Source organism: Mauremys reevesii, unplaced genomic scaffold (assembly GCF_016161935.1).
Source record: "Mauremys reevesii isolate NIE-2019 unplaced genomic scaffold, ASM1616193v1 Contig32, whole genome shotgun sequence".
In the NCBI taxonomy this organism is placed as follows: Eukaryota; Metazoa; Chordata; order Testudines; family Geoemydidae; genus Mauremys; species Mauremys reevesii.
In genome coordinates, this window is record NW_024100843.1 from 249,464 (window position 1) to 276,796 (window position 27,333).

The 27,333-nt window shown below is 48.9% G+C and overlaps 1 protein-coding gene across 5 annotated transcripts in view; it reads left to right on the top strand.

The window, feature by feature from the left end:
* Positions 1-27,333, top strand: part of LOC120393809 (butyrophilin subfamily 1 member A1-like) — a 61,756-nt gene that overhangs the window by 15,012 nt on the left and 19,411 nt on the right. For 3 of the 5 annotated variants that reach the window (XM_039518298.1, XM_039518299.1, XM_039518300.1), the window contains 6 exons: positions 6,067-6,305; positions 9,385-9,514; positions 12,105-12,452; positions 13,126-13,407; positions 15,040-15,156; positions 16,302-16,334. In XM_039518298.1, the coding sequence (XP_039374232.1) occupies positions 9,415-9,514; positions 12,105-12,452; positions 13,126-13,407; positions 15,040-15,156; positions 16,302-16,334 (880 nt within the window). In that variant the 5' untranslated portion in view covers positions 6,067-6,305; positions 9,385-9,414. Of the gene's footprint in view, positions 1-1,178; positions 1,215-1,887; positions 2,020-6,066; positions 6,306-9,384; positions 9,515-12,104; positions 12,453-13,125; positions 13,408-15,039; positions 15,157-16,301; positions 16,335-27,333 lie in introns of those variants that run through there. The other 2 variants (XM_039518296.1, XM_039518301.1) reach the window with 2 other exon arrangements.

A 27,333-nucleotide genomic window follows, 5' to 3' on the forward strand; every position in this document is an offset into this window, starting at 1 on the left:
GATGGATAGAAAGCTGGCTAGATTGTCAGGCTCAGCGGGTAGTGATCAACGGCTCCATGTCTAGTTGGCAGCCAGTTTCAAGTGGAGTGCCCCAAGGTTCGGTCCTGGGGCCGGTTTTGTTCAATATCTTCATTAATGATCTGGAAGATGGCATGGACTACACCCTCAGCAAGTTTGCAGATGACACTAAACTGGGAGGAGTGGTAGATATGCTGGAGGGTAGGGATAGGATACAGAGGGACCTAGATAAATTAGAGGACTGGGCCAAAAGAAATCTGATGAGGTTCAACAAGGACAAGTGCAGAGTCCTGCACTTAGGACGGAAGAATCCCATTCACTGTTAGAGACTAGGGACCGAGTGGCTAGGTAGCAGTTCTGCAGAAAAGGACCTAGGGGTTACAGTGGACGAGAAGCTGGATATGAGTCAACAGTGGGCCCTTGTTGCCAAGAATGCTAATGGCATTTTGGGCTGTATAAGTAGGGGCATTGCCAGCAGATTGAGGGATGTGATCATTCCCCTCTATTCGACATTGGTAAGGCCTCATCTGGAGTACTGTGTCCAGTTTTGGGCCCCACACTACAAGAAGGATGTGGATAAATTGTAAAGAGTCCAGCAGAGGGCAACAAAAATGATTAGGGAGCTGGAGCACATGACTTATGAGGAGAGGCTGAGGGAACGGGGATTGTTTAGTCTGTGGAAGAGAAGAATGAGGGGGGATTTGATAGCTGCTTTCAACTACCTGAAAGGGGGTTCCAAAGAGGATGGAGTTAGACTGTTCTCAGTGGTATCTGATGACAGAACAGGGTGTAATGGCCTCAAGTTGAAGAGGGGGAGGTTTAGGTTGGATATTAGGAAAAACTTTTTCACTAGGTGGGTGGTGAAGCACTGGAATGCGTTACCTAAGGAGGTGGTGGAATCTCCTTCCTTAGAGGTTTTTAAGGTTAGGCTTGACAAAGTCCTGGCTGGGATGATTTAGTTGGGTTTGGTCCTGCTTTGAGCAGGGGGTTGGACTTGATGACCTTCTGAGGTCCCTTCCAACCGTGATATTCTGTGATTCTGTGATTCTATGATTAGCCGCCCAGGAACAGCCCTCAACCCTCTATCAAATAAAGAAGGGCCTGTTAGGCTCTGGTGAAAGGGCTGGTCCCTTCTCCTGAACCCAGGAGCCAGACAGGGCCTTTCTGATTGGAAGTCAGGGCAGGAAGCTCTGGAGGTAGGTGGATATTGGTTAGGTTAGAGCACATGGAGGGGGAGCATGTCAGCTGTTGCACCATTTCATAGGGCTGCCCTGCCCTGTCTGCCCTGCTCTAGTCCTGTTGGCACAGGATGGGGGGGACTTTATGTAGGCTATGCAAGGAGGGAGGGAAAAACCTCTCTGTGCTCACACTGCCCACCTGTGTGAAGGCCGGGCAGAGTATGGCTCTTGTTGTTTATTCTCCACTGTGGAAGGAGAATGTGGCCTCTCAGTGAGTTTGTTTTATTTTGAACCAGAAAACTTGTGAATTACCTGGAACTGCAGCAAGGCCTCTTCTGCCTTGGACAAGGACTACTGCTGAGGTCTGATTAGTTCTGCGCCCCTCTGGCACACTGCTTCAGTCAGAAAAATATAGTGCTTGTGGGGGCAGAAAGCCTTGGCATATGTGTATGACAGAAATTGTTGTGACAGTGACTGAGCGAGCAGGAAAATGCCTTAAAAACTAAAGCTGTCACCACCCTTGGACTGTGTGTGTGTTTCTTAAAATCTTTTATCTCTGTGTACCATAAATGAGATTCCTGTAATTTACCAGTGATGGTTTCACTTTCAATTGAAAGATTCTAGATGCATGGAAAATGTTTCTGTTCAGATAAAATTGCTGTAAGTTAACCAGCAATATCTGTCTGAACAGACTGGAGTCAGACGTGCAATGCTACCGTAAATACTGAGACGTTCACTTGCAACGCAGACCTGGTAGTTCTGAAGGTAGGACCCCTTCCTCCACCACCAGCCTCTGCCCTTCCCTATAGGATCCAGCAGGCAGGTGAGTGTCAGCCCCTGATTGCTCTGGGTGAGGCTCTGTTGTTCTTCATGGGAGCTGTTCCTATGGATGGGAGTCTGTCTGGGGCTCTCACTTTCCTACGCTGGAGGGTAGAGATAGGATACAGAGGGACCTAGACAAATTAGAGGACTGGGCCAAAAGAAACCTGATGAGGTTCAACAAGGACAAGTGCAGAGTCCTGCACTTAGGACGGCAGAATCCCATGCACTGCTACAGACTAGGGACCGAATGGCTGGGCAGCAGTTCTGCAGAAAAGGACCTAGGGGTTACGGTGGACGAAAAGCTGAATATGAGTCAACAGTGTGTCCTTGTTGCCAAGAAGGCTAATGGCATTTTGGGTTGTATAAGTAGGGGCATTTCCAGCAGATTGAGGGATGTGATCATTCCTCTCTATTCAGCACAGGTGAGGCCTCATTTGGAGTACTGTGTCCAGTTTTGGGCCCCACACTACAAGAAGGATGTGGATAAATTGGAAAGAGTCCAGCGGAGGGCAACAAAAATGATTAGGGGGCTGGAGCACATGACTTATGAGAAGAGGCTGAGGGAACTGGGATTGTTTAGTCTGCAGAAGAGAAGAATGAGGGGGGATTTGATAGCTGCTTTCAACTACCTGAAAGGGGGTTCCAAGGAGGATGGATCTAGACTGTTCTCAGTGGTAGAAGATGACAGAACAAGGAGTAATGGTCTCAAGTTGAAGAGGGGGAGGTTTAGGTTGGATATTAGGAAAAACTTTTTCACTAGTAGGGTGGTGAGGAACTGGAATGCGTTACCTAAGGAGGTGGTGGAATCTCCTTCCTTAGAGGTCTTTAAGGTCAGGCTTGACAAAGCCCTGGCTGGGATGATTTAGTTGGGTTTGGTCCTGCTTTGAGCAGGTGGTTGGACTAGATGATCTCCTGAGGTCCCTTCCAACCCTGAGATTCTATGATACTTTAAAAATTGCTGCAGAAATTACTAAAATGCTCAGAGATCTTTGCAGTCCCTTTTCCATTTTCCTGTAACAGACTGAAATAGTGTCTGTTTATTCACAGACTGAAATAGTGTCTGTTCCCTGGCAGCCGTGGTTGTACCCACTTCCCTGGGCTGCACCGACCCTCAATGGCTGCCTGAGTGTAGGGGAGATTAGAGGGCCTCAGTGCTGAGGTGTACTGAGGTCTGACTGTGTTGGAATTGCCAGCTATAACTGTAAGGGTGTGTGGTGGGGAGCGAGGAATTCCCTGGTCATACTTGCAGGCTAGAGGGCTCTGTAGATAAGCTTGTGATTGTGCCAGCAGTCAGTTTGCAGACAGCCAGCTTAAAGTAAGTTGGGGAGAGTTGTGCTTTAGGGAGCAGCCTGCTTTGTCTCTCTTCTTAGTGTTGGGTTCTTGTGTGTGTGTTCTGAATTCTGAGAAAAAAAGTTATGTTTTTATTTAACTTCTCTCTGTGTGTGCTGTGAACACAAGAAGTGCCACCGTAACCTAGATTCCTGGTAAACCTTCCACCATCGGAAACCTTTGCCAGGATATCGGCTGGCATAAATCAGTATGACCCCTGGAGGAGAGCTGGAGACATAGGCAGTAGCCTCTGCAGAGTTCAGTTTGCAATGAAGTTTTTGTTTAAAACCTACTTTTTTCATCCTCTCTAAATTCCAAAAGATAAGTCAGCTCAGCCTGATTGTCGGGGGTGAGATCAAGTTATTGGGGAAAACGAGTTATTTGAACAAGGCATTGCTGAGCTAGGACACCTTGATTGTGAGCTGATTTTTTTTAACCTACACTGAATGAAAAACAATTGTCCTCTAGTGCAGGGGTGGGCAAACGTTTTAGCCCGAGGGCCACATAGAGGTACGAAACTATATGGAGGGCCGGGTAGGGAAGGCTGTGCTTCCCCAAACAGCCTGGCCCTGCCCTCGGGACCTCCCATCCCTGACCGCCCCCTCTGGACCCCACTCTCACCAACCTCCCTGACTGCCTTGACCCCTATCCACAGCCCCAACCCCTGACAGGCCCCCCCATGCCTATCAACCCACCCCTGCTCCCCATCCCCTGACCACCACCCCCAGAACCCCTGACCCATCCAACCCCTCCTGCTCCTTGTCCCCTGACTGCCCCCTTCCAGGACCCTCTGCCCCTAACAGCCCCCTGGGACCTCACTCAGTATCCACCCCTGCTCCCTGTCCCTGATCCACACCCCCGCTTTCTGATAGGCCCCCTGGGACTCCCACACCTATCCAACCGCCCCCTGCTCCCTGTCACCTGATGCCCCCCCCGAACCTCCGCCCCATCCAACTGCTCCCCGTTCTCTGACTGCCCCTCGGGACCTCCTGCCCCTTATCCAATCCCCCCATGCCCCACCCTATTACCATGCCGTTCAGAGCGGCAGGACTGGCTTATTGGAAAGCCTGGGAAGTGGGTGGGTACAAGCCGTGCTGGTGGCATGGTGAGCTGAGGCTGCGGGGGAGAGGGGACAGCACGGGAGGGACTGGGGGCAGCCTCCTCGGCCGGGAGCTCAAGGCCCGGCAGGACAATCCCATGGGCCATAGTTTGCCCACCTCTGCTCTAGTGGGACTCCTCTGATCCTCAAAGGAGGGAGAGCCCTTTATTCCTCCTGCCTCAGGAACTCGGTGACTCAACCGAGGACCAATGGGCCCTGAGCTCTTTGCACGTGTGTCTCCATCTGGTGTCTGGAGGCATGTTGTCCAATACTGTCTCCTGTTTCCTAGGGCTTCCCCATTGGATTAGTCTGGCAAATGGGTGACACAGTGAAGAACAGGAGCCCACAAACTCAGAGCAGTGGACTTCCACTGCTGACATCTTCTGTGTGGGACCTGAACCAAGGGCCAGAATTGATAATATGAAGCTATTAGACCTCATTTCTTGAACCACAGATGAGAAGGCCCAGTGCTAACACTAAATTCTGCAGAACTTCAGCTCCCCCCTCCCAACAATTATGTTTAAACCTGAGCATGAACTATTTCACTGCTGTCCATTTTAGTAGCTGGGCTAGGGTAGACGGTGGGAGGGCAACCTTGCGAGTGAAGTGGGAGTAGCTGAGGGGAAGGAAATGCCAAGGGAAGACAGGAAGACGCAGGGGAGAAAAAGGAAAGCAGGGAAACAAGAGGATAGGGAAGGAAGAGGAACAAAGGACAGAGAATGGTGGTCACAGTGGTGAGCGTTTTCCCCACTGAGTGATGCTGAGCACGATAACAAGGCCCTGGAGAAGTAACACGGTGATGATAATGAACAGGGAATTTACTCTATTACTGCTCTTAATCTTCCATGGAGGCTGGTGAGGGCGTCACTTTGGAATGAGGAGAGTGGTGAGCCCTAAATGGATGCTCTGGCCCAGAGATCATAATACAATGGAATTTGGCCCCCTGCACAGAATGAGATTAACACCCCTAGGCTAGAGGGAGGTGCACTGGCCTGGGAGCCAGGAGACCATGAGGTCTAGTTTCACTTCTTCCACTCACTCGTGTTAACAATTCTCTGTGCTTCACAGTATTATTATTGATCAAGGTGTCATGTCCCTACCTGAGGAGACCATCAAGGATCCTTGTCCCCCTTCTAACCTGAACATGAGATGTTGCACAAGCTCAGTTCTAGTAGCTTTAGGATCAGGACAGGTCTCTCCCACATGGCCACAGTGTGTCTCAGACTGATTGAGCCAAATCTGTGTGCTTGGTTCTGCCGAGCCACTTCTGCTAAGTCCAGTGAGACACACAGACCAATTTACCTAGCACATCCTATAATGTGATAGAACATCTGTGTAGGGAATGAGGAGGAGGCTGCAGGAAGAGCCAGGATGTTGGACAAGTCACTTAACCCGGGATATTTGGAGTAGGGGGTAATGGTAAGAGGGCTGGATCTGAGTCAGAGCTGGATAAGTGAGGGAGGCCCTGACCCTACTCTCCAGGCTGTGAGGAGCTGTGGGCCAGCAGCTGTGGGAAGAGTGGTGGTTGTGATTGTCAGTTTTGCTAAAAAGCAGCAAAAATTATTTTTAACCTCTGGCGAACCCCCTTGCTCTGCTTTACTCTTTCACTTTCTTCTTCAGCCTTGCTACGTGCAGGAATAAAGAATAAATTCTTCAGCCGTTGAACAAGCATTAACAGAAAACTGCACGAGACCAGACTGATACCCAACTGATTCTCTTTTCCAAAATGATTTTGCTTCGTAGCCTCACTTCAATTCATTAATTGTGAGGCACCTCCTGGACTAGGGGCCCGTGTAACTGACTGTAGCTGGAGGACAGCAATTCTGTAACAGCTGAGAAGTTTCTCCTGGTTTCATAAGGTAGGTGGCAGGATTTTTTCATTCTTTATCTTGTTTTTAAATCCCTTTTCCTGGGTCAGCAGGGGAAGGGCAGTGCAGGGCAGCCCTAGGAAGGGGTGCAGCAGCTGACATGCTCCCACTGCATGTGCTTTACCCAACCAATATTCTCGTACCTCCAGAGCTCCCTGCTCTGGCTTCCAATCAGAAAGAACCTGCCAGGCTCCAGGATACATCACAAGGGACCAGCCCCTTCACCAGAGCCTGACGGGCTCTTCTTTACTGGATAGAGTTACGGGAGAGGGTTGAGGGTTGTTCCTGGGCAGTTAATGGGGCAGTTTTGCAGCTTTGATTTATTGGCTGGCTGAGTTCATTCATTGTGTGTGTGGGATAATGTTTTCCTGCTGGGTGGGCGCCAGCTATTGTGACTCTAACAAATTGTTCGGGCATCCGGAGCACTTTGCAGGGGTATTTTGTCTGGTATTTCACTCTACAGACAGGCTAATAATAAATATGAGAGCTAGTCATGCATGTTGTCCTCTAAAGGAGGTGTCAAAGTTGCCTGGGGACACCAGTTATTTAACTCCTGCCTCATTTCGCCCCCCCCCCACTCCCCAGCAGTGTCCCATGACTCAGCCAGTTGGCCCAGGAGATGGGGCTTCCCTATGGAGGGTCCCTGCTCATGCTCACCCGGTGCTGTCTGCCTTTGATCTGCAAACACTCCATGCAAACTGCTGCTGAAAGCTGGAACGAGCAGGGAGAATTGGTAGCTGCAGGGTGATGAGCTCCAAGTTCCATGCGGCCTCCGACTGCCCCCACCCACCTTCTTTGGCATGTGACTCCACAAATAAACAATGCTGCATAAAGCAAAATGTGGCCAGTAGCAAGTACTCAGGGATGGCATAGAAAGAGCCTGATTGGCTCAGTTCCCAGTGAAATCCCAATGGACAACCTGCCCCAAATTCTCAGTTACTGAGGGACAATTTTCACTCATTGCTTGATGTATTTGCTTTCCCAACCAACTCTCTGTACAACTTTTCATGAGTGATGTACCCAAGTATTTGGATTCTAATATCTAAACTGAATTGTTAAATTTAATCCCTTTAATTTGGGTTATTGATGATTATGTATTTCTTGTGCTTTTGACTTTTAAAACTAACTTTGTCTTTATGGATAATCTAAGCACTATACCTAGATGTACAGACATTGTTTTCTTAACCAGTGTAAATATTATGTAACTTTTTTAACATTAGCTTTACTAAGCAACAGCTGGAAGTCCAGGGCTAAGGGTCCTTCCAGCCTCTCCTCTTCTCAGGCCCACCCAATACAGGAGGAACCCCAGGCTTCCTGCAGTGTTGCTGGTAAAAGCCCCCCCACCACCACCCCACAGAGCAATGTTTTATTAGCTTTCTTGGCCTGCCACTATTCACTTAGGAGAGGTCTCCATTGAGCAGACTTCTGCGATGGCCAGGTCCTCTCCTGAGTTGGTACAGTCCATTTGGATGAGGAGTTCAGACTTTCCCCTTTGGTGTACGATACTTTGCATTTATTGACACTGGATTTCATTTACTCTCCTGTTGCCCATTTCCTGCGTTGTTCAGGTCTCTCTGAAGTTCCTAACTAGGGTGACCAGACAGCAAGTGTGAAAAATCAGGACAGAGGGTGGAGGGTAATAGGAGCCTATATAAGAAAAGACCCACAAATCAGAACTGTCCCTATAAAATGGGACATCTGGTCACCTATTCCTCACAGCCCTCTTACGGCCTGACTAACCTCAATATCTTCGTGTCACCATCATCTATCACTACCTCACCACCCCTCACCACCCCATTCCAGCTCATGAATACGTTTATGAAAGAACACAGGACCTAGTACAGAACTTTGAGGCCCTGCTGTTAATCTCTGGCCATGATGAAAACTGACCATTTATTCCCACTGTCGCCAAGCAGGTTTCTGATCCATGACAATATTTTGCCTCTCCCCCATGACCTGATTTCTTTAGTAGCCTCTTGAGAGGGACTGCGCCAAAGGCCTTTAGAAAGTCCAAGTAAATTACATCTACTATCCCTTTTGGCACATTCAAAGAATTCTAACCAATTAATGAGCAATGAATTTTCTTTTTAGAAGCCATGACAGTTTCCCCAGCTGATTGATGTTGCTGATGCCCCTGTTCTATTACTGAGCTGCACACAAAGATAATTCCCCAGGGCTCTGCTAGGTTGTTTGATCTTGTTGGTGCCAGGAACCTGATTCCCCGGAGGGGACTTTCTCTGCCTGAGGCTTTTGCTGAGCCCTGTGGGACCAGTCCTGCTTCAGGGTGCTGCCTGAGGCCCTCAGCCAGTTGTACAGCCGGCATGCACTGACTCCAGCTGGGCCCACCCTGGGATGCCAGTCCACCCTTATGGGCTGGATTGTGACAATCCAGGGCCCCAGTTATACAGCGTTCCCTGGGCCCTGCCCTTCTCCTCCATTTTCAGTGGCTGCATCAGAGACAACCCACACAAGAACGGTGTGCTAGACTGGCAAGGGCTGTGAAGACTCCCCTTTGGGCAGGCTGGAGTCTCTTTCCCAGATGGACAGGGACTGAGGCTGGGAGACCACCTCCTCCCCCTATGAGCTGCAGCTGGGTGGCAGCAGGACCCTCTGCCATGAGGAGTGGCACAGGGGGCTGCCTTGTGTGTGGTTTAAAAAAGAACCCCCAAGCCCTCTTTGTAGCACAGGGCTGCAGTTTTGAACCAGCACAGAGTTCCCTGAGCTGAGGGCACGTGTAGGCCGGGGAGCTTTCAGCCAGTAGTTCTGGAACTTGTCTAGAAATCGCTCCTTTCAGAGTGGGTTTATTCCTGTGCCAGAGCTGGAGCTGGCCTGAGTTTGGGCCAGACTGTCAGCAGAATTCAGCACTTTTTGGGCGCCCAACGCGCTGAGCCCTTTGGAAAATCTGGTCTCAGCTGCAGGTGCTGGGCACCTCTGAAAGGTCTGGCCTGAATGTGTGGTTGTCACACTCCAGTTCCCAGTGGAGTCAGCGTAGTCTCACCAGCTCTGCCTATTTACCGCGCTCATGTTCTGGATCGCAGGGTCACGCTCACTGACTGACTCACTCACCCAGGGCTTGTGTGGTCGTCTGGACATCAGGGAGATGGAGGATACCTCGATGTGCCCCGGCTCCGTGAGGTCACTGCCGCTGCTTGGCTTCACCATTTTCCTCATTTCTCTTCACGTTCCCCAGCTGGACTCAGGTAGGATTCCTGGGGCTTTAGGGTCCAGTCTCTCTCCCACAGAAACCAGCAGCTGTGCTGGGGAAGGCTGGGCCCTCAGTTTGAGCTCTGTCTGAGGAAACTCAGGGGTTATGAGCAGAACAGCAAAGGTGGCAGCTGGTGGGCAGAGGACCAAGGAAGTGTTGGGCAATAACTGTGTCTTATAGCCTACAAGAGGTCCTCACAGCAAGTCTCCAGCTGGCAGCATGTGGCGGCTGTGCCCCAAAATGTCCCCATGAGGCTGATTGATTTCTGGTTCAGTGGTACGTGTCCTGCCCCTAGGGGCAGCGGAGATGTATAGCTGGGTCCTGCTTGCAGGGACAATCTGTTCCGTAGAATGGCCTCAACAATTAGAAACTGCCCATAGCCTGGTCCTGTCCTCAGCAACTAGAAACCTTTGTCCAGAAATGCAATGGAGAGTTTTGGGGGCCAGGGATGCGTCTGAGTGTTCACAACTCGGGGGAGAGCTGGGTAGTGGAGATACTAGGTGACACCTGGTAATAATCTTCCCACTGGCACCAGTGGGGCCAGGATTTCACCTCTGGTGCTCTGAAGAAAAGGGCAGACTGGCTTGGAGGGAGTGTTGGGGCTAAGTGGGAAGGGTGGGAAAACAAGGAGTAGCTCCCAGGCACCGCAGGACTTTAGTCACACTCTTCCAAACTCTGGGAGAATTTACATAAAATTACAAAGATGATTTTCAAATGGCAAAAATTAAAAAAGCGGAAACGTGGCTGAATCAGGTTTGATTAGAAGTGGTTTGAAAAGGCCAATTATTGTTGGTGGGAAGTTTTATTTAAACTATTTTTCAAAATTTCCTACCAATTGTTTTTTCTTTGTTTGTTTTGTCCAAAATCTGAGAAGTAACTGTACTGAGAATGTATTTTTTTACTGACAAATTTTCAGTTTTCAGACAAGTTTTATTTATGTTTTTTTCAACATGAAGGGAAATTTTTGACTGAAATTGAAAATTTTCATTTTGCTTAAAAAGCCACATTTTGTCAAAAAAAGTTTTGATAAAAAAATTTCAACCAGCAGTAATTTTGATAAAGTGATCAGTTACAGTCCCTCTGAGTGTTCTGCCTAACTCTGAGACATGGCTGAAAGCAGGTGGAATGTAAAGCTCAATAATGATACATATTTGATATGTTAATGGAAGCCAGAAAAAAATGACAAGAAAAGAGGAGTTGATTTCTAGGAGAAGGAGGATTTTAAAATGTTTTCCTAAGAGTGTAGTAAAGGTCTCAGTAAGAAGATCACCTAGGAGATGTAATTTGCCCTTAAGGAGATATTGTGCCAAATCTAAAGATGAAATTCTGCCTCTCAGGAAGTGCAGCCCAGGATAGAGCCTGGATTTTAGCCACCTTTGCATCTCCTGGATCCTGGGCTGTTCCAGGGACTGCAACAGCCCCCAGTGTCAATTAGAGCACCCCTAGGGTTGCTCTAGCTTGCAGCAGCCTCCACAGCTGCTCTGCAGCCCTGGTATTGGCAGAACGCCAAGTGCTCCAGCCACACCATGTGACACGCTTTGGTGCTCTGAGGATATGGTCAAGTATGCCAGCCCCGAGCCACTTCTGCAGAGGGGATTGCCCAACCCCCTTTACTCTGCCAGAGGAAGGTGAAAAGGCCAGAATCCATCTGTATATGATGGGCCAAGGCCACTCAGAGTCAGTGGCAGAGCTGGGAACAGGATGCAGGTGATCGTGGCTTCTAGTCTCACATTCAGTCTCTCAGCCTCTCGGGGCTCACAGCATCACATTGCTTCCATTTATATGGCTGTCGCTATGTCTGTGCTCTGCCCTGCCTTTAAAGTCTCTTGGGAGTAACCCTTCAGCATGCCAGACCCCCAAGGGGTCACATTTTCCAAGAGGGTAGCCACCTGGCCTCAGTGCCTCTGAGACTGGCCTCTGGGCTCTAGCTCTCCTGTTTCTCATGGTGAGCTCTGCCCAGGGACTACAGGATAGGGTGTATTACTCAGCGGGAACACAGTGCTGGGAAATCCTTGGGTTAGCACAGAGGGGCAGGGTTAAAACACAGCTCAGAGTGGCTGAAGCCAGGGCTCCACTGAGCCATGCTGCTGTGCATCCATCTGGACACTTTCTCTCTGTCCCTTTGCCTCTGAGTCCTGAACGAAAGGTCCTGTGTGTCTGTGAACAGTGTTCTTAACACAGGCTCCCTGACACTCCTCATCCCCTGTTCTCCTGCTGCCAAACCATGCTGAGTTCCAATGTCCAGCCTGCATTGGCTCCCCAGCCATTAAGTGATAATGCCCCAGTCCCGGCTCTTTCTTTTTCTCTTCCAGACTGGATCCTGCGTTCACAGATGCAGGTTGTATTTAGTTCACTTTAATTATTCTGGTATGGAACCAGGTGGTAACATATTTCAGATATCTCATGTCGTCCATCTGTCTGGAGAGACATTTTAACCCTTGTGCATTCTGGGGGTAACAATACAGAGACTGACAGGGAGACCCTTTGCTGATAAAAATATTACAGTAAATTCCCATTTCCATTGCCATGAAATATTCCTAGTTCCATGTTAGCTACAGTTTGATTTGTCCTGGTTCCTTCTACAGTGAGTTTCAAGGTGATTGGACCCGATCGCCCCATCAGGGCCCTTGTGGGAGAAGATGCTCTGTTAGCCTGTCACCTCTCCCCCAGGATGAGCGCTGAGAGCATGGAGGTGCGCTGGTTCCGATCCACGTTCTCTGCAATTGTCCATCTCTATCGGGATGGAAGAGATCAGGTTGGCCAGCAGATCGCACCGTATCGAAGCAGGACGAAGCTACTGAAGGACAGTATTGCAAATGGGACTGTCTCCTTGAGGATACACAACATCACCCCCTCTGATGAAGGGACTTACGGCTGCCTCTTCCAATTACCCACCTTTTACGAAGAAGCTGTCTTGGAACTGGAGGTGGCTGGTCAGTAGGACGGGGTGTTGTTTACTCTTCCCAGCACCAGTGAGCAGTGGTCAATGGTGTGTCTCACCCCCACCCCCGCGGTTCTGGTCTGCTCCGACTAGTCACCTCTCACAGGAAAGGCACCAGAGACCTAGGGAACGAGGCCGACTGCTAATGGGTTTGATGCACTCGGCTGCCAACTCCTCAGACCCCCTGGAGTAACCAATTCCATGTCCAGTTCCTCCACCCCCCAGCTGCTGGGGCATCTGTCTGAGCAAGGATCAGTCCCTGCCTATTTCCCTGACCTCTGTTCTGGGGACATGCCCCAGACGTGGCTGCTCATCCCAGGGAGCATGACCCCTTCTCCCACAATTTTCTTGGGCACTGAGAAAGTTTGTGGAAATCTCCCAGAAGCCTCTGCTTCCAGGAGCTGATAGAAGACCTCTAGGTAGCACAGTGTGTCTATGACTTGTGAGATACCCTGAGGTCTGTGCAGCCACAGGTGGTGACTGGAGCTCTGTGTGTGAACTACCCATCACGTGGTAGATCTGTATGTAACGTCATGGCGAGTGAGGACACTGCTACACCACTGGGCTCACACTGCCACAGTCCCGCCACTCCAGTCTGCACCAGTGCAGTTCTCTGGTGGCCCCAGGGCGTAGCAGTGACACAGGTTCACTCCATTCCCCTCCAGGTCTGGGCTCCACCCCTCACCTTTCTGTCGATGGCTATCAGCATGGAGGGATCCACGTGGTGTGTGAATCGGCTGGATGGTATCCGGAGCCCCAAGTGCTGTGGAGAGACCTCAGGGGGCAGCAACTAGCACCAGTGATGGAGAAAATATCCCAGCGGGCTGACGGGCTGTTTGATACTCACATTGCTGCTGTTATAACAGACTCTTCGAACCAGAACTTGTCCTGCTCTGTCCTCAACCCCCGTCTCGGCCAAGAGAAAACAGCGAAGATGCACATAGCAGGTCCAGGGCCGGCCTTCGGGAAAATGGCACCCTGGGTGACCTTGTATTTTGGCACCTATGGATGCAGTGCCCCCCTATTGCCCTGACCCCTGTGGGTGTCCTCCCATTGCCCCAGGCCTCCACCAGCTCCCCACAGCCCCAAGGTCCCATTGCCTCTTCCCAAGAATAGAGTAAGGGAAGGAGGGAACCAGGCAGGTGTGTGGGGTGGGGGAGATGGACCCATCTTGTGCTAGTGCAGGGAAGCTGAGAGGTGGCACTCACTGATAAAACTGAGTGGGATTTCATGCTTCTAATCTGAGATGTATGTGTGAAACTATTTGTAAAATACACAATAACAATAATAATGAAAAAAAACCTTTCTCCCCCAACCCCTCCTGCTCCCTGTTCTCCCCAGCTCCAGCTCCCCTAAATCCTTCTGCACCCCCTTCTCTTCTAAATGCTGCACTCCCATCCTGTGCCTCAACCTCTGCAGCCCTTCTGCCCAACTCCCTCCTAATTCCTTCTTTCCTAGCCTCGTACTCCCCTCCTACACCCCAACCCCTGCACTATGCCACCTTCTTCCCTAACTCTCTTGTGCCCCTCGTCCCCAACCACCTTCTGCACTCCCTTCTCCTCTCCTATTCCCCATCCCCCCTAAACCTTTCTGCATCCCCTTCACAGCAAAGCCCTGCACTCCCATCCTGTGCCCAATCCCCTGCACTGCACCCCCTTCACCCCTAATCTCAGCAACACTCCTGTGTTCCACCCCCTCCACCTCCTTCTCCCCAGCCCCCTTTGCACCCCTTCTTTCTTAGCCCTTCACTTCCTTCCTGCACCCAGGTGAGTAAAGAGACCTGGATGCAAGGGGCAGCTGGCATTGCTGCTCCTTCCCCCCTCCAACTCCTCACTCGCATTGCTCCTCGTTCCCCCCCTTCCTCTGTGCCCCCTAGGGGGCTGTGAGGGGGAGCGAGGAGCAGCATCATGGCTCCGTGCATCCAGGTCACTGCTCCCCTGTGCTGGGTAAGGGGAGTGGGGCAGAGAGCAGCAGCTCCTGATGCCTCACAGCACAGCCCAGATGGGACAAGTGACCTGGATGCAGGGAGCCCTGGCATTGTTCCTTGCCCTGCCCCCTCCCACGCAGCCCCCTAGGGGGCACGGAAGAACATTGGGGGGACAAGCTGTATCTGTGCATTGCGGCTCCCCCACCATGTTCCTCCACCAGGAGGAAGCAGGAGAAATCTGGGTGTCCCCTCACACGGTGCCTCTGGGAGTTTGCTGCACTCCTGTGCTGGCTGGCAGCGAGCTCCTCTGACAGTGCCCTGGGCAGTCTCCCAGGTGCCCATCCCTAAGGCCAGACATGAGCAGGTCAGAGCCCAGCACAGCCAGAGTGCTCGGCACCAGCAGAACAAAGTCTCTCACAGCAGACGGCCTATCGGCAATGTAGCCAGGGCCTAGCCAAGTTCAGTGACCAGGCTAAAGCTTGGGCTTCCCTCAGCCTCATGGGATGATCCACTTCTCAGGTCTCAAAAGCCAGACCAAACATGCCTGTGAGATCCTCCCAGACCACCGCAGGATGCTGCAGACTCCCCTTAACTCCTGCTGCTGCCACATCGATTCTGTCTGGGTTCAAATCAATGCAACTTTGCCTTGCAGATGTGTTCCTCCCAAGGACCAATCCCTACAAGGTGGCTCTGTCCGTGACCCTGGCTGGTGTGTTTCTTCTCGTTCTCTTGTCCGGTTACTGCTTCTGGAAGCAGAACAGAGGAAAAGGTAGGGTGACAGAGGGGAAGGAATGGTGTGGGACCGGAGAGAGGGTCTCTGAATTCAGAGAAGGCTGTCAGGGGGCTTTGGTCCTGTGCCATGAAGAGAGATTTGAGTGAAGTCAGTGAGAGGGCAGGAGGGAGAGGGAATGAGCAATGGAAGAGAGGAGCTGAACTCACCCTGGGGTGGGGGGATGTCCTGGATGAGCCACGACTCTGTGTGTGAACTGAGAAGCACCAGATGTAGAGTCACCACTTTGGGTCTCATTGTAGAATAGAATGTACCTGTCCCTAGGTGCTCAGTGGACGTTGGAGTCGCCCAGTCTGAAGCAGGAATGAGACCTAGAAAATTGGCCATGGATCTGCATTGTCACTTGTATCACACTAGCATCTGTGAGCACCAAACACACCTATTGGGAGACAATCCTGGCCCCAATTAATTTATAATCTAATTAGGGCAGGCACGTGAAGGGCAGGGGGGAAACTGAGGCACAAAGCAGGAAAAGGACTTGCCCAAGGATATTCTGCAAGTCAGCGGCAGAGCTGGGAATAGAGCCCAAGACTCCTGAGACCCAGCTCAGCGCCCCATCCACTGCCCAACCTGCTAACTTCTGCATATTGAACAGGCCTGCTGGCAGGCAACAAGGAGCAGGAGCTATTCATCAAGGTCCCTCCCACATCCAGCAAGACTAAAGGGGCTCCCTGGTGGTTGGTGAAGCTAGTTAGACCCAAAGAGCATCGACAACATGTAGGGTGATGGGGGATGGCACCATCCACCCCCTTAAACGTGGTCCTTGTCTACATCCAACCACTGTGTCGCTGTAACCCTACCAGGATATGGAAAGCAGCACAGGTGGCTCGTGTGGATGCTGTTAGATAGGGATGAAGGCGCTTACCCCAGTAGAGCTATTGCCACTGGGGAAGGGGAGAAGCTATAATGCTATGAGGCACCTTTGTCCCAGTGTAATTGCATCCACACTAGGGGTTGTATCACTATAACTATTTGGGTAAAACTTCACACCCCTAACCACCATATCTAGAAATGCTATCTGTGCACCGGGCCTTAGTAATTACAGCCCAGTGACATTCATTAACAGGAGTGATATCACTGTAAATGTGACACTGCAATCTTACATGTCACCTTCTCCCCCCTAGATGCTCAGCAAGCTGAACTGAAGAAAAAGATACGTGAGTGTCTATTACTGCTACTATTGTTGTTAATAACGATAAATTAAAAAACAGGCTTGTGGATGTGACTCACTGTGAGTGTGTTACAGGCCCCCTGTGAGCCAGTTTACAGAGCCAGGTTCTTTAGCTGGGGCTGTAACAGCTCCTCTCCTCTGTGGAATGGGACAGGGAACCCATGACCTGTGCACCAGTAGATTATGTACTTTCTCTATCCCAATCAATACAAACACTGGATAAGCCCCCATGATTGTGATAACTGCCCTTTTGTCCAACACACTGGGGACTGAAGTGAGAACTTCCGTGTCTGAGATCCTGCTGATGAGTGTTACGCTCCTAGCACATACACAGAGAAGTTAGATGCATGCTTCCAGAAAGTGCATGTATGGTTTTAACGTAACACGACGACATTGCATGGCCTCCAGAACCTCAGCACTGCTGTAGTAATTTAGATGGAATAAACAGTTAAAGATGACAACACAACCATGTCACTGTTCAACATGAAACAGAGCTAAACCCCTTTGGGGTTTGGTATCCAGAGACCTCAGCCTGCTTTGTACCATGGCAAACACACCATTAAAAATCTTTTAACCTTTCATTAAAAATACAGAAAAGAAGGAAAACAGATAAAGCATTTGAAATGTAAAGTATTACATGAGATTTTTGTTTTTATGACATCCCCTGTTCCCTTTGTCTTTAATGAAAGACTTTAGAAGGAACTCCCACCCGCACCTGTGGCTGACAGTCTCTTAGACGGTATTAAAGATGGGAATAAGTGTCCTTTTTGGAGAAAAGAGAAGAAGTTAGTAGAGACAGGCTTGAACTGTGCAATGATCCATGTCTTGGCTAGGCTATGCCTACCCTGAGGAGAGGCGGAGGCAAACCAGCACTGTGGAGTTAACCTTACATTTTAAACTTAATAAAGGAAAAAACCCCAGAAATTTGGCAGGAACAACAGAATCATAGAATATCAGGGTTGGAAGGGACCTCAGGAGATCATCTAGTCCAACCCCCTGCTCAAAGCAGGACCAATCCCCTACTAAATCATCCCAGCCAGGGCTTTGTCTCCTCTAAGGAAGGAGATTCCACCACCTCCCTAGGTAACCCATTCCAGTGCTTCACCACCCTCCTAGTGAAAAAGTTTTTCCTAATATCCAACCTAAATCTCCCCCACTGCAACTTGAGACCATTGCTCCTTGTTCTGTCATCTGCTACCACTGAGAACAGTCTAGATCCATCCTCTTTGGAACCCCCTTTCAGGTAGTTGAAAGCAGCTATCAAATCCCCCCTCATTCTTCTCTTCTGCAGACTAAACAATCCCAGTTCCCTCAGCCTCTCCTCATAAGTCATGTACTCCAGCCCCTTAATCATAAGAACATAAGAACATAAGAAAGGCCGTACCGGGTCAGACCAAAGGTCCATCTAGCCCAGTATCTGTCTACCGACAGTGGCCAATGCCAGGTGCCCCTGAGGGAGTGAACCTAACAGGCAATGATCAAGTGATCTCTCTCCTGCCATCCATCTCCATCCTCTGACGAACAGAGGCTAGGGACACCATTCTTACCCATCCTGGCTAATAGCCATTTATGTACTTAGCCACCATGAATTTATCCAGTCCCCTTTTAAACATTGTTATAGTCCTAGCCTTCACAACCTCCTCAGGTAAGGAGTTCCACAAGTTGACTGTGCGCTGCGTGAAGAAGAACTTCCTTTTATTTGTTTTAAACCTGCTGCCTATTAATTTCATTTGGTGACCCCTAGTTCTTGTATTATGGGAATAAGTAAATAACTTTTCCTTATCCACTTTCTCAACATCACTCATGATTTTATATACCTCTATCATGTCCCCCCTTAGTCTCCTCTTTTCCAAACTGAAGAGTCCTAGCCTCTTTAATCTTTCCTCATATGGGACCCTCTCTAAACCCCTAATCATTTTAGTTGCTCTTTTCTGAACCTTTTCTAGTGCTAGAATATCTTTTTTGAGGTAAGAGACCACATCTGTACACAGTATTCGAGATGTGGGCGTACCATGGATTTATATAAGGGCAATAATATATTCTCAGTCTTATTCTCTATCCCCTTTTTAATTATTCCTAACATCCTGTTTGCTTTTTTGACCGCCTCTGCACACTGCGTGGACATCTTCAGAGAACTATCCACGATAACTCCAAGATCTTTTTCCTGACTCGTTGTAGCTAAATTAGCCCCCATCATGTTGTATGTATAGTTGGGGTTATTTTTTCCAATGTGCATTACTTTACATTTATCCACATTAAATTTCATTTGCCATTTTGTTGCCCAATCACTTAGTTTTGTGAGATCTTTTTGAAGTTCTTCACAATCTGCTTTGTCTTAACTATCTTGAGTAGTTTAGTGTCATCTGCAAACTTTGCCACCTCACTGTTTACCCCTTTCTCCAGATCATTTATGAATAAATTGAATAGGATTGGTCCTAGGACTGACCCTGGGGAACACCACTAGTTACCCCTCTCCATTCTGAGAATTTACCATTAATTCCTACCCTTTGTTCCCTGTCCTTTAACCAGTTCTCAATCCATGAAAGGACCTTGCCTTTTATCCCATGACAGCTTAATTTATGTAAGAGCCTTTGGTGAGGGACCTTGTCAAAGGCTTTCTGGAAATCTAAGTACACTATGTCTACCGGATCCCCCTTGTCCACATGTTTGTTGACCTCTTCAAAGAACTCTAATAGATTAGTAAGACACGATTTCCCTTTACAGAAACCATGTTGACTATTGCTCAACAGTTTATGTTTTTCTATGTGTCTGACAATTTTATTCTTTACTATTGTTTCAACTAATTTGCCCGGTACCGACGTTAGACTTACCGGTCTGTAATTGCCAGGATCACCCCTAGAGCCCTTTTTAAATATTGGCGTTACATTAGCTAACTTCCAGTCATTGGGTACCGAAGCCGATTTAAAGGACAGGTTACAAACCTTGGTTAATAGTTCCGCAACTTCACATTTGAGTTCTTTCAGAACTCTTGGGTGAATGCCATCTGGTCCCGGTGACTTGTTAATGTTGAGTTTATCAATTAATTCCAAAACCTCCACTAGTGACACTTCAATCTGTGACAGTTCCTCAGATTTGTCACCTACAAAAGCCAGCTCAGGTTTGGGAATCTCCCTAACATCCTCAGCCGTGAAGACTGAAGCAAAGAATCCATTTAGTTTCTCCGCAATGACTTTATCATCTTTAAGCGCTCCTTTTGTATTTTCATCGTCAAGGGGCCCCACTGGTTGTTTAGCAGGCTTCCTGCTAAATTTTTGTTGCCCTCTGGTGAACTCTTTCCAATTTTACCACATCCTTCTTGTAGTGTGGGGACCAAAACCGGACACAGTACTCCAGATGAGGTCTCACCAATGCCAAATAGAGGAGAATGATCATGTCCCTCGATCTGTGGGCAATGCCCCTACTTATACAGCCCAAAATGCTGTTAGCCTTCTTGGCAACAAGGGCACACTGTTGACTCATATCCAGCTTCTCGTCCACTGTAACCCCTAGGTCCTTTTCTGCAGAACTGCTGCTTAGCCATTCAGCCCCTAGTGTGTAGCAGTGTGTGGGATTTTTCTGTCCAAAGTGCAGGACTCTGCATTTGTCCTTGTTGAACCTCCTCAGATTTCTTTTGGCCCAATCCTCTAATTTGTCTAGGTCCTTCTGTATCCTATCCCTACCCTGCAGCATATCTACCACTCCTCTCAATTTAGTGTCATCTGCAAACTTGCTAAGGGTGCAGTCCTCACCATCCTCCAGATCGTTAATGAAGATATTGAACAAAACCAGCCCCAGGACTGACCCTTGGAGCATTCCACTTGATACCGGCTGCCAGCTAGATATGGAGCCATAATAGAAAGTATGGAATAATGATAGAATAGAAAGTAACATCAAATACTCACTTAGGAGAATATTAAATCAAACAAACACATCATGGCACAATTTGAGGACTTCAGGAACTCAGCCAGAGGTTATGGGTCTATTACAGGAGTGGGTGGGTGGGTGAGGTTTTGTGGCCTGCGATGTGCAGGTTAAACTAGATGATCATGATGGTCCCTTCTGGCCTTAAAAGTCTGTGAGTTTATGGCAGAGCAGCACAACTCTTCGCCTCCTTGTCTAGGCTGGCTCTTTGCACACCGGCTGCTGGAGATGTGGTAAACAGTGAAGTGACAAAATTTGCAGGTGATACAAAATTACTCAAGAGAGTTAAGTCCAAAGCTCCCTAAAAAGAATTACAAAGAGATGTCACAAAACGGGCTGACTTGGCAACAAAATGTCAGATGAAATTCAATGTTGATTAATGCAAAGTAATGCACATTGGAAAACATAATCCCAACTATACATATAAAATGATGGGGTCTAAATTAGCTGTTACCACTCAAGAAAGATCTTGGAGTCACTGTGGATAATTCTCTGAAAATATCCACTCAATGTGCAGCGGCAGTCAAAAAAGCAAACAGAATCCTGGGAATCATTAGGAAAGGGCTTGGTAAGAAGATAGAAAATATCATATTGTCTCTATATAAATCCATGGTACGCCCACTTATTGAATACTGTGTGCAGGTCTGGTCATCACATCTCAAAAAATAGATAGGGAAAAGGATAACAAAAATGATTAAGGGTATGGAACAGCTTTCATGTAAGAAGAGATTTAAAAGACTGTTCAATTTAGAAAAAAGACAAGTAAGGGGGGATATGATATAAATCAGTAAAATCATGAGTGATTAGAGAAGTGTTATTTACCTTTTCAGACAACATAAGAACCAGGAGTTACCAGGTAAAATTATTAGGCAGCAGGTTTAACCCAAACAAAAGGAAGTTCTTCTTCAAACAATACAGAGTCAACCTGTGGAACTTGTTGCCATGGGATGTTGTGAAGGCCAAAAATATAAGTGGGTTCAAAAAAGAATTAGATAAGTTCCTGCAGGACAGGTTCATCAATGGCCAAGATGGTCAGGGATTCAACCCCATGCTCTGGGTGTCCCTAAACCTCTGGCTGCCAGAAACTGGGACTGGGCAGGGGATGAATCACTTGGTAATTGACCTGTTCTGTTCGTTCCCTCTAAAGCCTCTGGCACTGACCACTGTTGGAAGACACGACACTGGACTAGCTGGACCACTGGTCTGGCCATTCATAAGGGTAGGGGGAGAGATAGCTCAGTGGTCTGAGCATTGGCATGCTAAACCCAGGGTTCAATCCTTGAGGAGGTCATTTGGGGATCAGTCCTGCTTTGAGCAGAGGGTTGGACTAGATGATCTTCTGAGGTCCCTTCCAACCCTAATAATCTGTGTTTCTATGTGCTCAGGCCCCAGATCACACACTGACAGAGCCTTCAAGCAGGACCAGGAGCCCCCTCACACTTACAATGCAAACTTGTCATTTTAACACAGTCTCCAGTACCCCACAGTCAGCACTGCCTGACATGAGCCTATGCATGACAACAAGTAGTTCCAACTGGCTCAGGCCAGATCCTCTGAAAGGTGCAGTCCACCACTGCTAGGGGCAGTAACATCTTGTATTCTCTTGATGAACTAGCAATTGGCTGAGCCCTCAAGGGTTAACTCATTGTTGTTAATGTAGCCTCACAATCTACAAGGCAGAAGGAATGAAGGGAAGAGAGACAGCATGGCAGAGACACACTGTGTGTGTGTGTGAGTGAGAGAGAGAGAGAGAGAGATGTGCATTTCCCCTTTAAGTAGCTGATCCCTGTCTGAAGGACACTGCCTTGTTAATTAGCTCATCAAGCTGAGATCCACCTCAGCTGCTGCCAGGAAGCTCCCTCCAGGACTGTTGTGTGTTCCCCCTGCTGTATATGGAGATTGGGTAAGCGAGTGCAGGAGCGGGTGGGAGGGGATTCCCTTACATTAGCCCCTTCCCCCCTCACCCCGCCAGCAAGCAGGAGGCTTGGGGAGCAGCTCCAAGGCAGAGGGCAGGAGCAGCACACTGCAGTGCAGGGCCCCCCAGAGAGGGGGGGCAAGTGGGGCAATTTGCCCCAGGCCCTGGGCTCCACAGGGGCCCCCAAGATAACGGCCGAGGCTCCCTCCCCGGCCCCGGCCTGACCCCGCCTCTGCCCCTCCCCCGGAGCCTCAGCGCATCCAGCAGCGTCCCTGGACAGCGGGGGAGCGTGGCTCCGGCAGGGATCCTGAGCCCCTCCCCCCACAGAACCCCCTGGTCAGGGGGCGGGGCGACGAGCTCCAGGCTGAGCTCAGCTCCTCCTTCGGCCTGGAGCTGCAGCCCCGCCCCTGACCACGCGGCTCTGAGCGGGGCGGAGCTCAGGGGCCCTGCTGGAGCTGCCCTGCCGCTGTTCAGGGACGGTCCTGGATGAGCTGAGGCTCCAGGTGAGGGAGGAGCCGGGGGTAAGTGGCTGGGGCTGGGGTAGGATAAGGGGCAGGAAGTCCTGGGGACAGTCAGGGGATAGGGAAGGGGCAGAGGTTGGGGGTGGTCAGGGGCAGGGAATGGGGTGGATTGTGGGCGTTCTGGGGTCTGTCAGGACTCAGTGGGGTGGATAGTGGTCCAGGCAGTCAGGGGACAGGGAGCAGGGGTGGGGTCCCGGGGTGGTGGTTGGGGTGGGGTCTCTGGGGGATGGTGAGGGGACAAGGAGCAGGATGGGTCGGGGATTCTGAGAGGGGTGGGCAGTTGGGGGGCAGGAAGTGGGTGGGGGTCGGATAGGGGCAGGGCCAGGCTGTTTGGGAGGCACAGCCTTCCCTACCCTAAAGCTCATTCAGCAGTTTGAGGCTTGCAGAAGAGCCAAGCTGTTAGCTTTTCCATTAGGGCTCCCATCCCTTTCACTTCTCAAATGCCGAATTATAGTCTGTATTTAATTTCAGTGCCATAGGGAGATTCATGTCAGGGGAGGGCAGCTTCATTAAAATTAGCCACTGGGGGAGGGATCACATGAGAAGAGCAATATCCTTCCCAACCCTACCAAGGGAGATCCCCCTCCCCTGCATTGCCTGAGGCTTCAGAGGGGTTAATTCAGTGGGGTTCTCAAACTTTTATACTGGTGACCCCTTTCATATAGCAAACCTCTGAGTGTGACCCTCCCCTTATAAATTAAAAACACTTTTTTATATATTTAACACTATTATAAATGTTGGAGACAAAGCGGGATTTGAGGTGGAGGCTGACAGCTCGCGACCCCCAGTAATAACCTCGTGAACCCTGAGGGGTCCTGACCCCCAGTTTGAGAACCCCTGGGTTAATTTAATTTTAGCACCCTGTGTCCATTCATATGCATGTGCTATTTTGAGCATTTCAGTTTTCACAACATAGGCTCATCCCAGATTCTGGAACAAGCTCAAATGCTCAGTTCGTGGTGTATGTACATAAGCTATAACTAAAGACAAACCCACAGTAACCGTCTCCAGTTTGTGAGGGACCCCATGGAGCCAGTCTCTAGGAAACAGATAAGTGCATGGAGGTTAAGTCCATTAATGGCTATTAGCCAGGATGGGTAAGGAATGGTGTCCCTAGCCTTTGTTTGTCAGAGGGTGGAGACGGACGGCAGGAGAGAGATCATTTGATCATTGCCTGTTAGGTTCACTCCCTCTGGGGCACCGGGCATTGGCCATTGTCGATAGACAGATACTGGGCTGGATGGACCTTTGGTCTGACCCGGTATGGCTGTTCTTATGTTCTAACCTAAATTAACCCAAAGTTATGGAGATAGATATGAGTCAAGGAAGCCAGCAGAGTATCAGAAGCCTGGAAAAATCTCTGACTGGATGGGCTCAGGCATTTGGTCACAAGCTGAGGTGGTTCTGGATTTTTTTAAGCATTTTTTTTATTGTTTCTTTAAACAATCAAACACTGGAAGCAGCAAATATTTGGCTATGCACTTCTGAAACCCCAAACCATATTCAGGTTTTGGCAGACTAATTTCAGCTTTTCAATTAAAAAAAAAAACAAATTTTGAAAGAAAGCAGACATTGTCCGTGATTTTTTTCTGCTTTTTAAAAACCCCTAGTTTTTGATCCAGAAAAAGTTTTGACTGAAAATATTTGTCCAACCCTTTTAATGAGCTTTAGTGCCTTTTAGCACTAGCTGATGCTGAGAACCAGTGATACCTTGTAAAGAAGTTTTCTCAAAACTGGGTTTGTGCCGAGATGCAGGTTTATTTTTCCCAAGGCCGCCCGTGGGTGCGGAGTAAGTGGGGCAATTTGTGCCGGGCCCCACAGGGGCCCCCACGAGAATATAGTATTGCAATTTTTTTTATGGAAGAGGCCCCTGAAATTGCTTTGCCCCAGGCCCCCTGAATCCTCTGGGCAGCCCTGCTGCAGTGGGGGGAGGGACAGCTGAACTGCCGGCAATTGCTAGCCTGCTGGGCAGCTGCTGCACAGGGAACTTAGGGGAGCGGGGAGCTGATAGGGGGCTGCTGGTCCACCTTGATTCCAAGCCCCCACCAGCTAGCTGCAATGGGCTGTTCTTCCTGCAAGCAGTGGACAAAGCAGATGCCTGCCAAACGAGTTATAAGGGAGCATTGCACAACTTTAAACGAGCATGTTCCCTAATTGATCAGCAATGTAACAACAAAACAACGTTAACCGGTATGACTTTAAGTGAGGAGATACTGTAAGACAAAGGGTGGGAGGAAGGAAGTATCATTCTTCTTTGAGTAGTGCCCCTGTGGGTGCTCCACTGCAGGTGTATTTCATAGATTCATAGATTCATAGACTCTAGGACTGGAAGGGACCTCGAGAGGTCATCGAGTCCAGTCCCTGCCCTCATGGCACGACCAAATATTGTCTAGACCATCCCTGATAGACATTTATCTAACTTACTCTTAAATATCTTCAGAGATGGAGATTTCACAACCTCCCTAGGCCATTTATTCCAGTGTTTAACCACCCTGACAGTTAGGAACTTTTTCCTAATGTCCAACCTAAACCTCCCTTGCTGCAGTTTAAGCCCATTGCTTCTTGTTCTATCCTTAGAGGCTAAGGTGAACAAGTTTTCTCCCTCCTCCTGATGACACCCTTTTAGATACCTGAAAACTGCTATCATGTCCCCTCTCAGTCTTCTCTTTTACAAACTAAACAAACCCAATTCTTTCAGCCTTCCTTCATAGGTCATGTTCTCAAGACCTTTAATCATTCTTGTTGCTCTTCTCTGGACCCTCTCCAATTTCTCCACATCTTTCTTGAAATGCGGTGCCCAGAACTGGACACAATACTCCAGTTGAGGCCTGACCAGCGCAGAGTAGAGCGGAAGCATGACTTCTCGTCTCTTGCTCACAACACACCTGTTAATGCATCCCAGAATCACGTTTGCTTTTTTTTGCAACAGCATCACACTGTTGACTCATATTTAGTTTGTGGTCCACTATAACCCCGAGATCCCTTTCTGCCGTACTCCTTCTTAGACAGTCTCTTCCCATTCTGTGTGTGTGAAACTGATTGTTCCTTCCTAAGTGGAGCACTTTGCATTTCTCTTTATTAAACTTCATCCTGTTTACCTCAGAGCATTTCTCCAATTTGTCTAGATCATTTTGAATTATGAACCTATCCTCCAAAGCAGTTGCAATCCCTCCCAGTTTGGTATAATCTGCAAATTTAATAAGCGTACTTTCTATGCCAACATCTAAGTCGTTGATAAAGATATTGAACAGAGCCAGTCCCAAAACAGACCCCTGCGGAACCCCACTTGTTATACCTTTCCAGCAGAATTGGGAGCCATTAATAACTACTCCTTGAGTATGGTTATCCAGCCAGTTATGCACCCACCTTATAGTAGCCCCATCTAAATTGTATTTGCCTAGTTTATCAATAAGAATATCATGTGAGACCATATCAAATGGCTTACTAAAGTCTAGGTATACCACATCCACCGCTTCTCCGTTATCCACAAGACTCGTTATCCTAGCAAAGAAAGCTATCAGATTGGTTTGACACGATTTGTTCTTTACAAATCCATGCTGGCTATTCCCTATCACCTTACCACCCTCCAAGTGTTTGCAGATGATTTCCTTAATTACTTGCTCCATTATCTTCCCTGGCACAGAAGTTAAACTAACTGGTCTGTAGAATCATAGAATCTTAGGGTTGGAAAGGACCTCAGGAGGTCATCTAGTCCTACCCCCTGCTCAAAGCAGGACCAAACCCAACTAAATCATCCCAGCCAGGGCTTTGTCAAGCCTGACCTTAAAAACCTCTAAGGAAGGAGATTCCACCACCTCCCTAGGTAACCCATTCCAGTTCCTCACCACCCTACTAGTGAAAAAGTTTTTCCTAATGTCCAACCTAAACCTCCCCCTCTGCAACATGAGACCATTACTCCTTGTTCTGTCATCTGCTACCACTGAGAACAGTCTAGATCCATCCTCCTTGTAACCCCCTTTCAGGTAGTTGAAAGCAGCTATCAAATCCCCCCTCATTCTTCTCTTCTGCAGGCTAAACAATCCTAGTTCCCTCAGCCTCTCCTCATAAGTCATGTGCTCCAGCCCCCTAATCATTTTTGTTGCCCTCTGCTGGACTCTCTCCAATTTATCCACATCCTTCTTGTAGTGTGGGGCCCAAAACTGGACACAGTACTCCAAATGAGGTCTCACCAGTGCTGAATAGAGGGGAATGATCACATCCCTTGATCTGCTGGAAATGCCCCTAATTATACAACCCAAAATGCCATTAGCCTTCTTGGCAACAAGGGCACACTGTTGACTCATATTCAGCTTTTCGTTCACCGTAACCCCTAGGTCCTTTTCTGCAGAACTGCTGCCCAGCCATTCGGTCCCTAGTCTGTAGCAGTGCATGGGATTCTTCCACCCTAAGTGCAGGACTCTGCACTTGTCCTTGTTGAACCTCATCATATTTCTTTTGGCCCAATCCTCTAATTTGTGTAGGTCCCTCTGTATCCTATCTCTACCCTCCAGCATATCAACCGGCCCCAGCACGGACCCTTGGGGCACTCCACTTGATACCGACTGCCAACTAGACATGGAACCATTTATCACTACCCGTTGAGCCCGATCATCTAGCCAGTTTTCTAT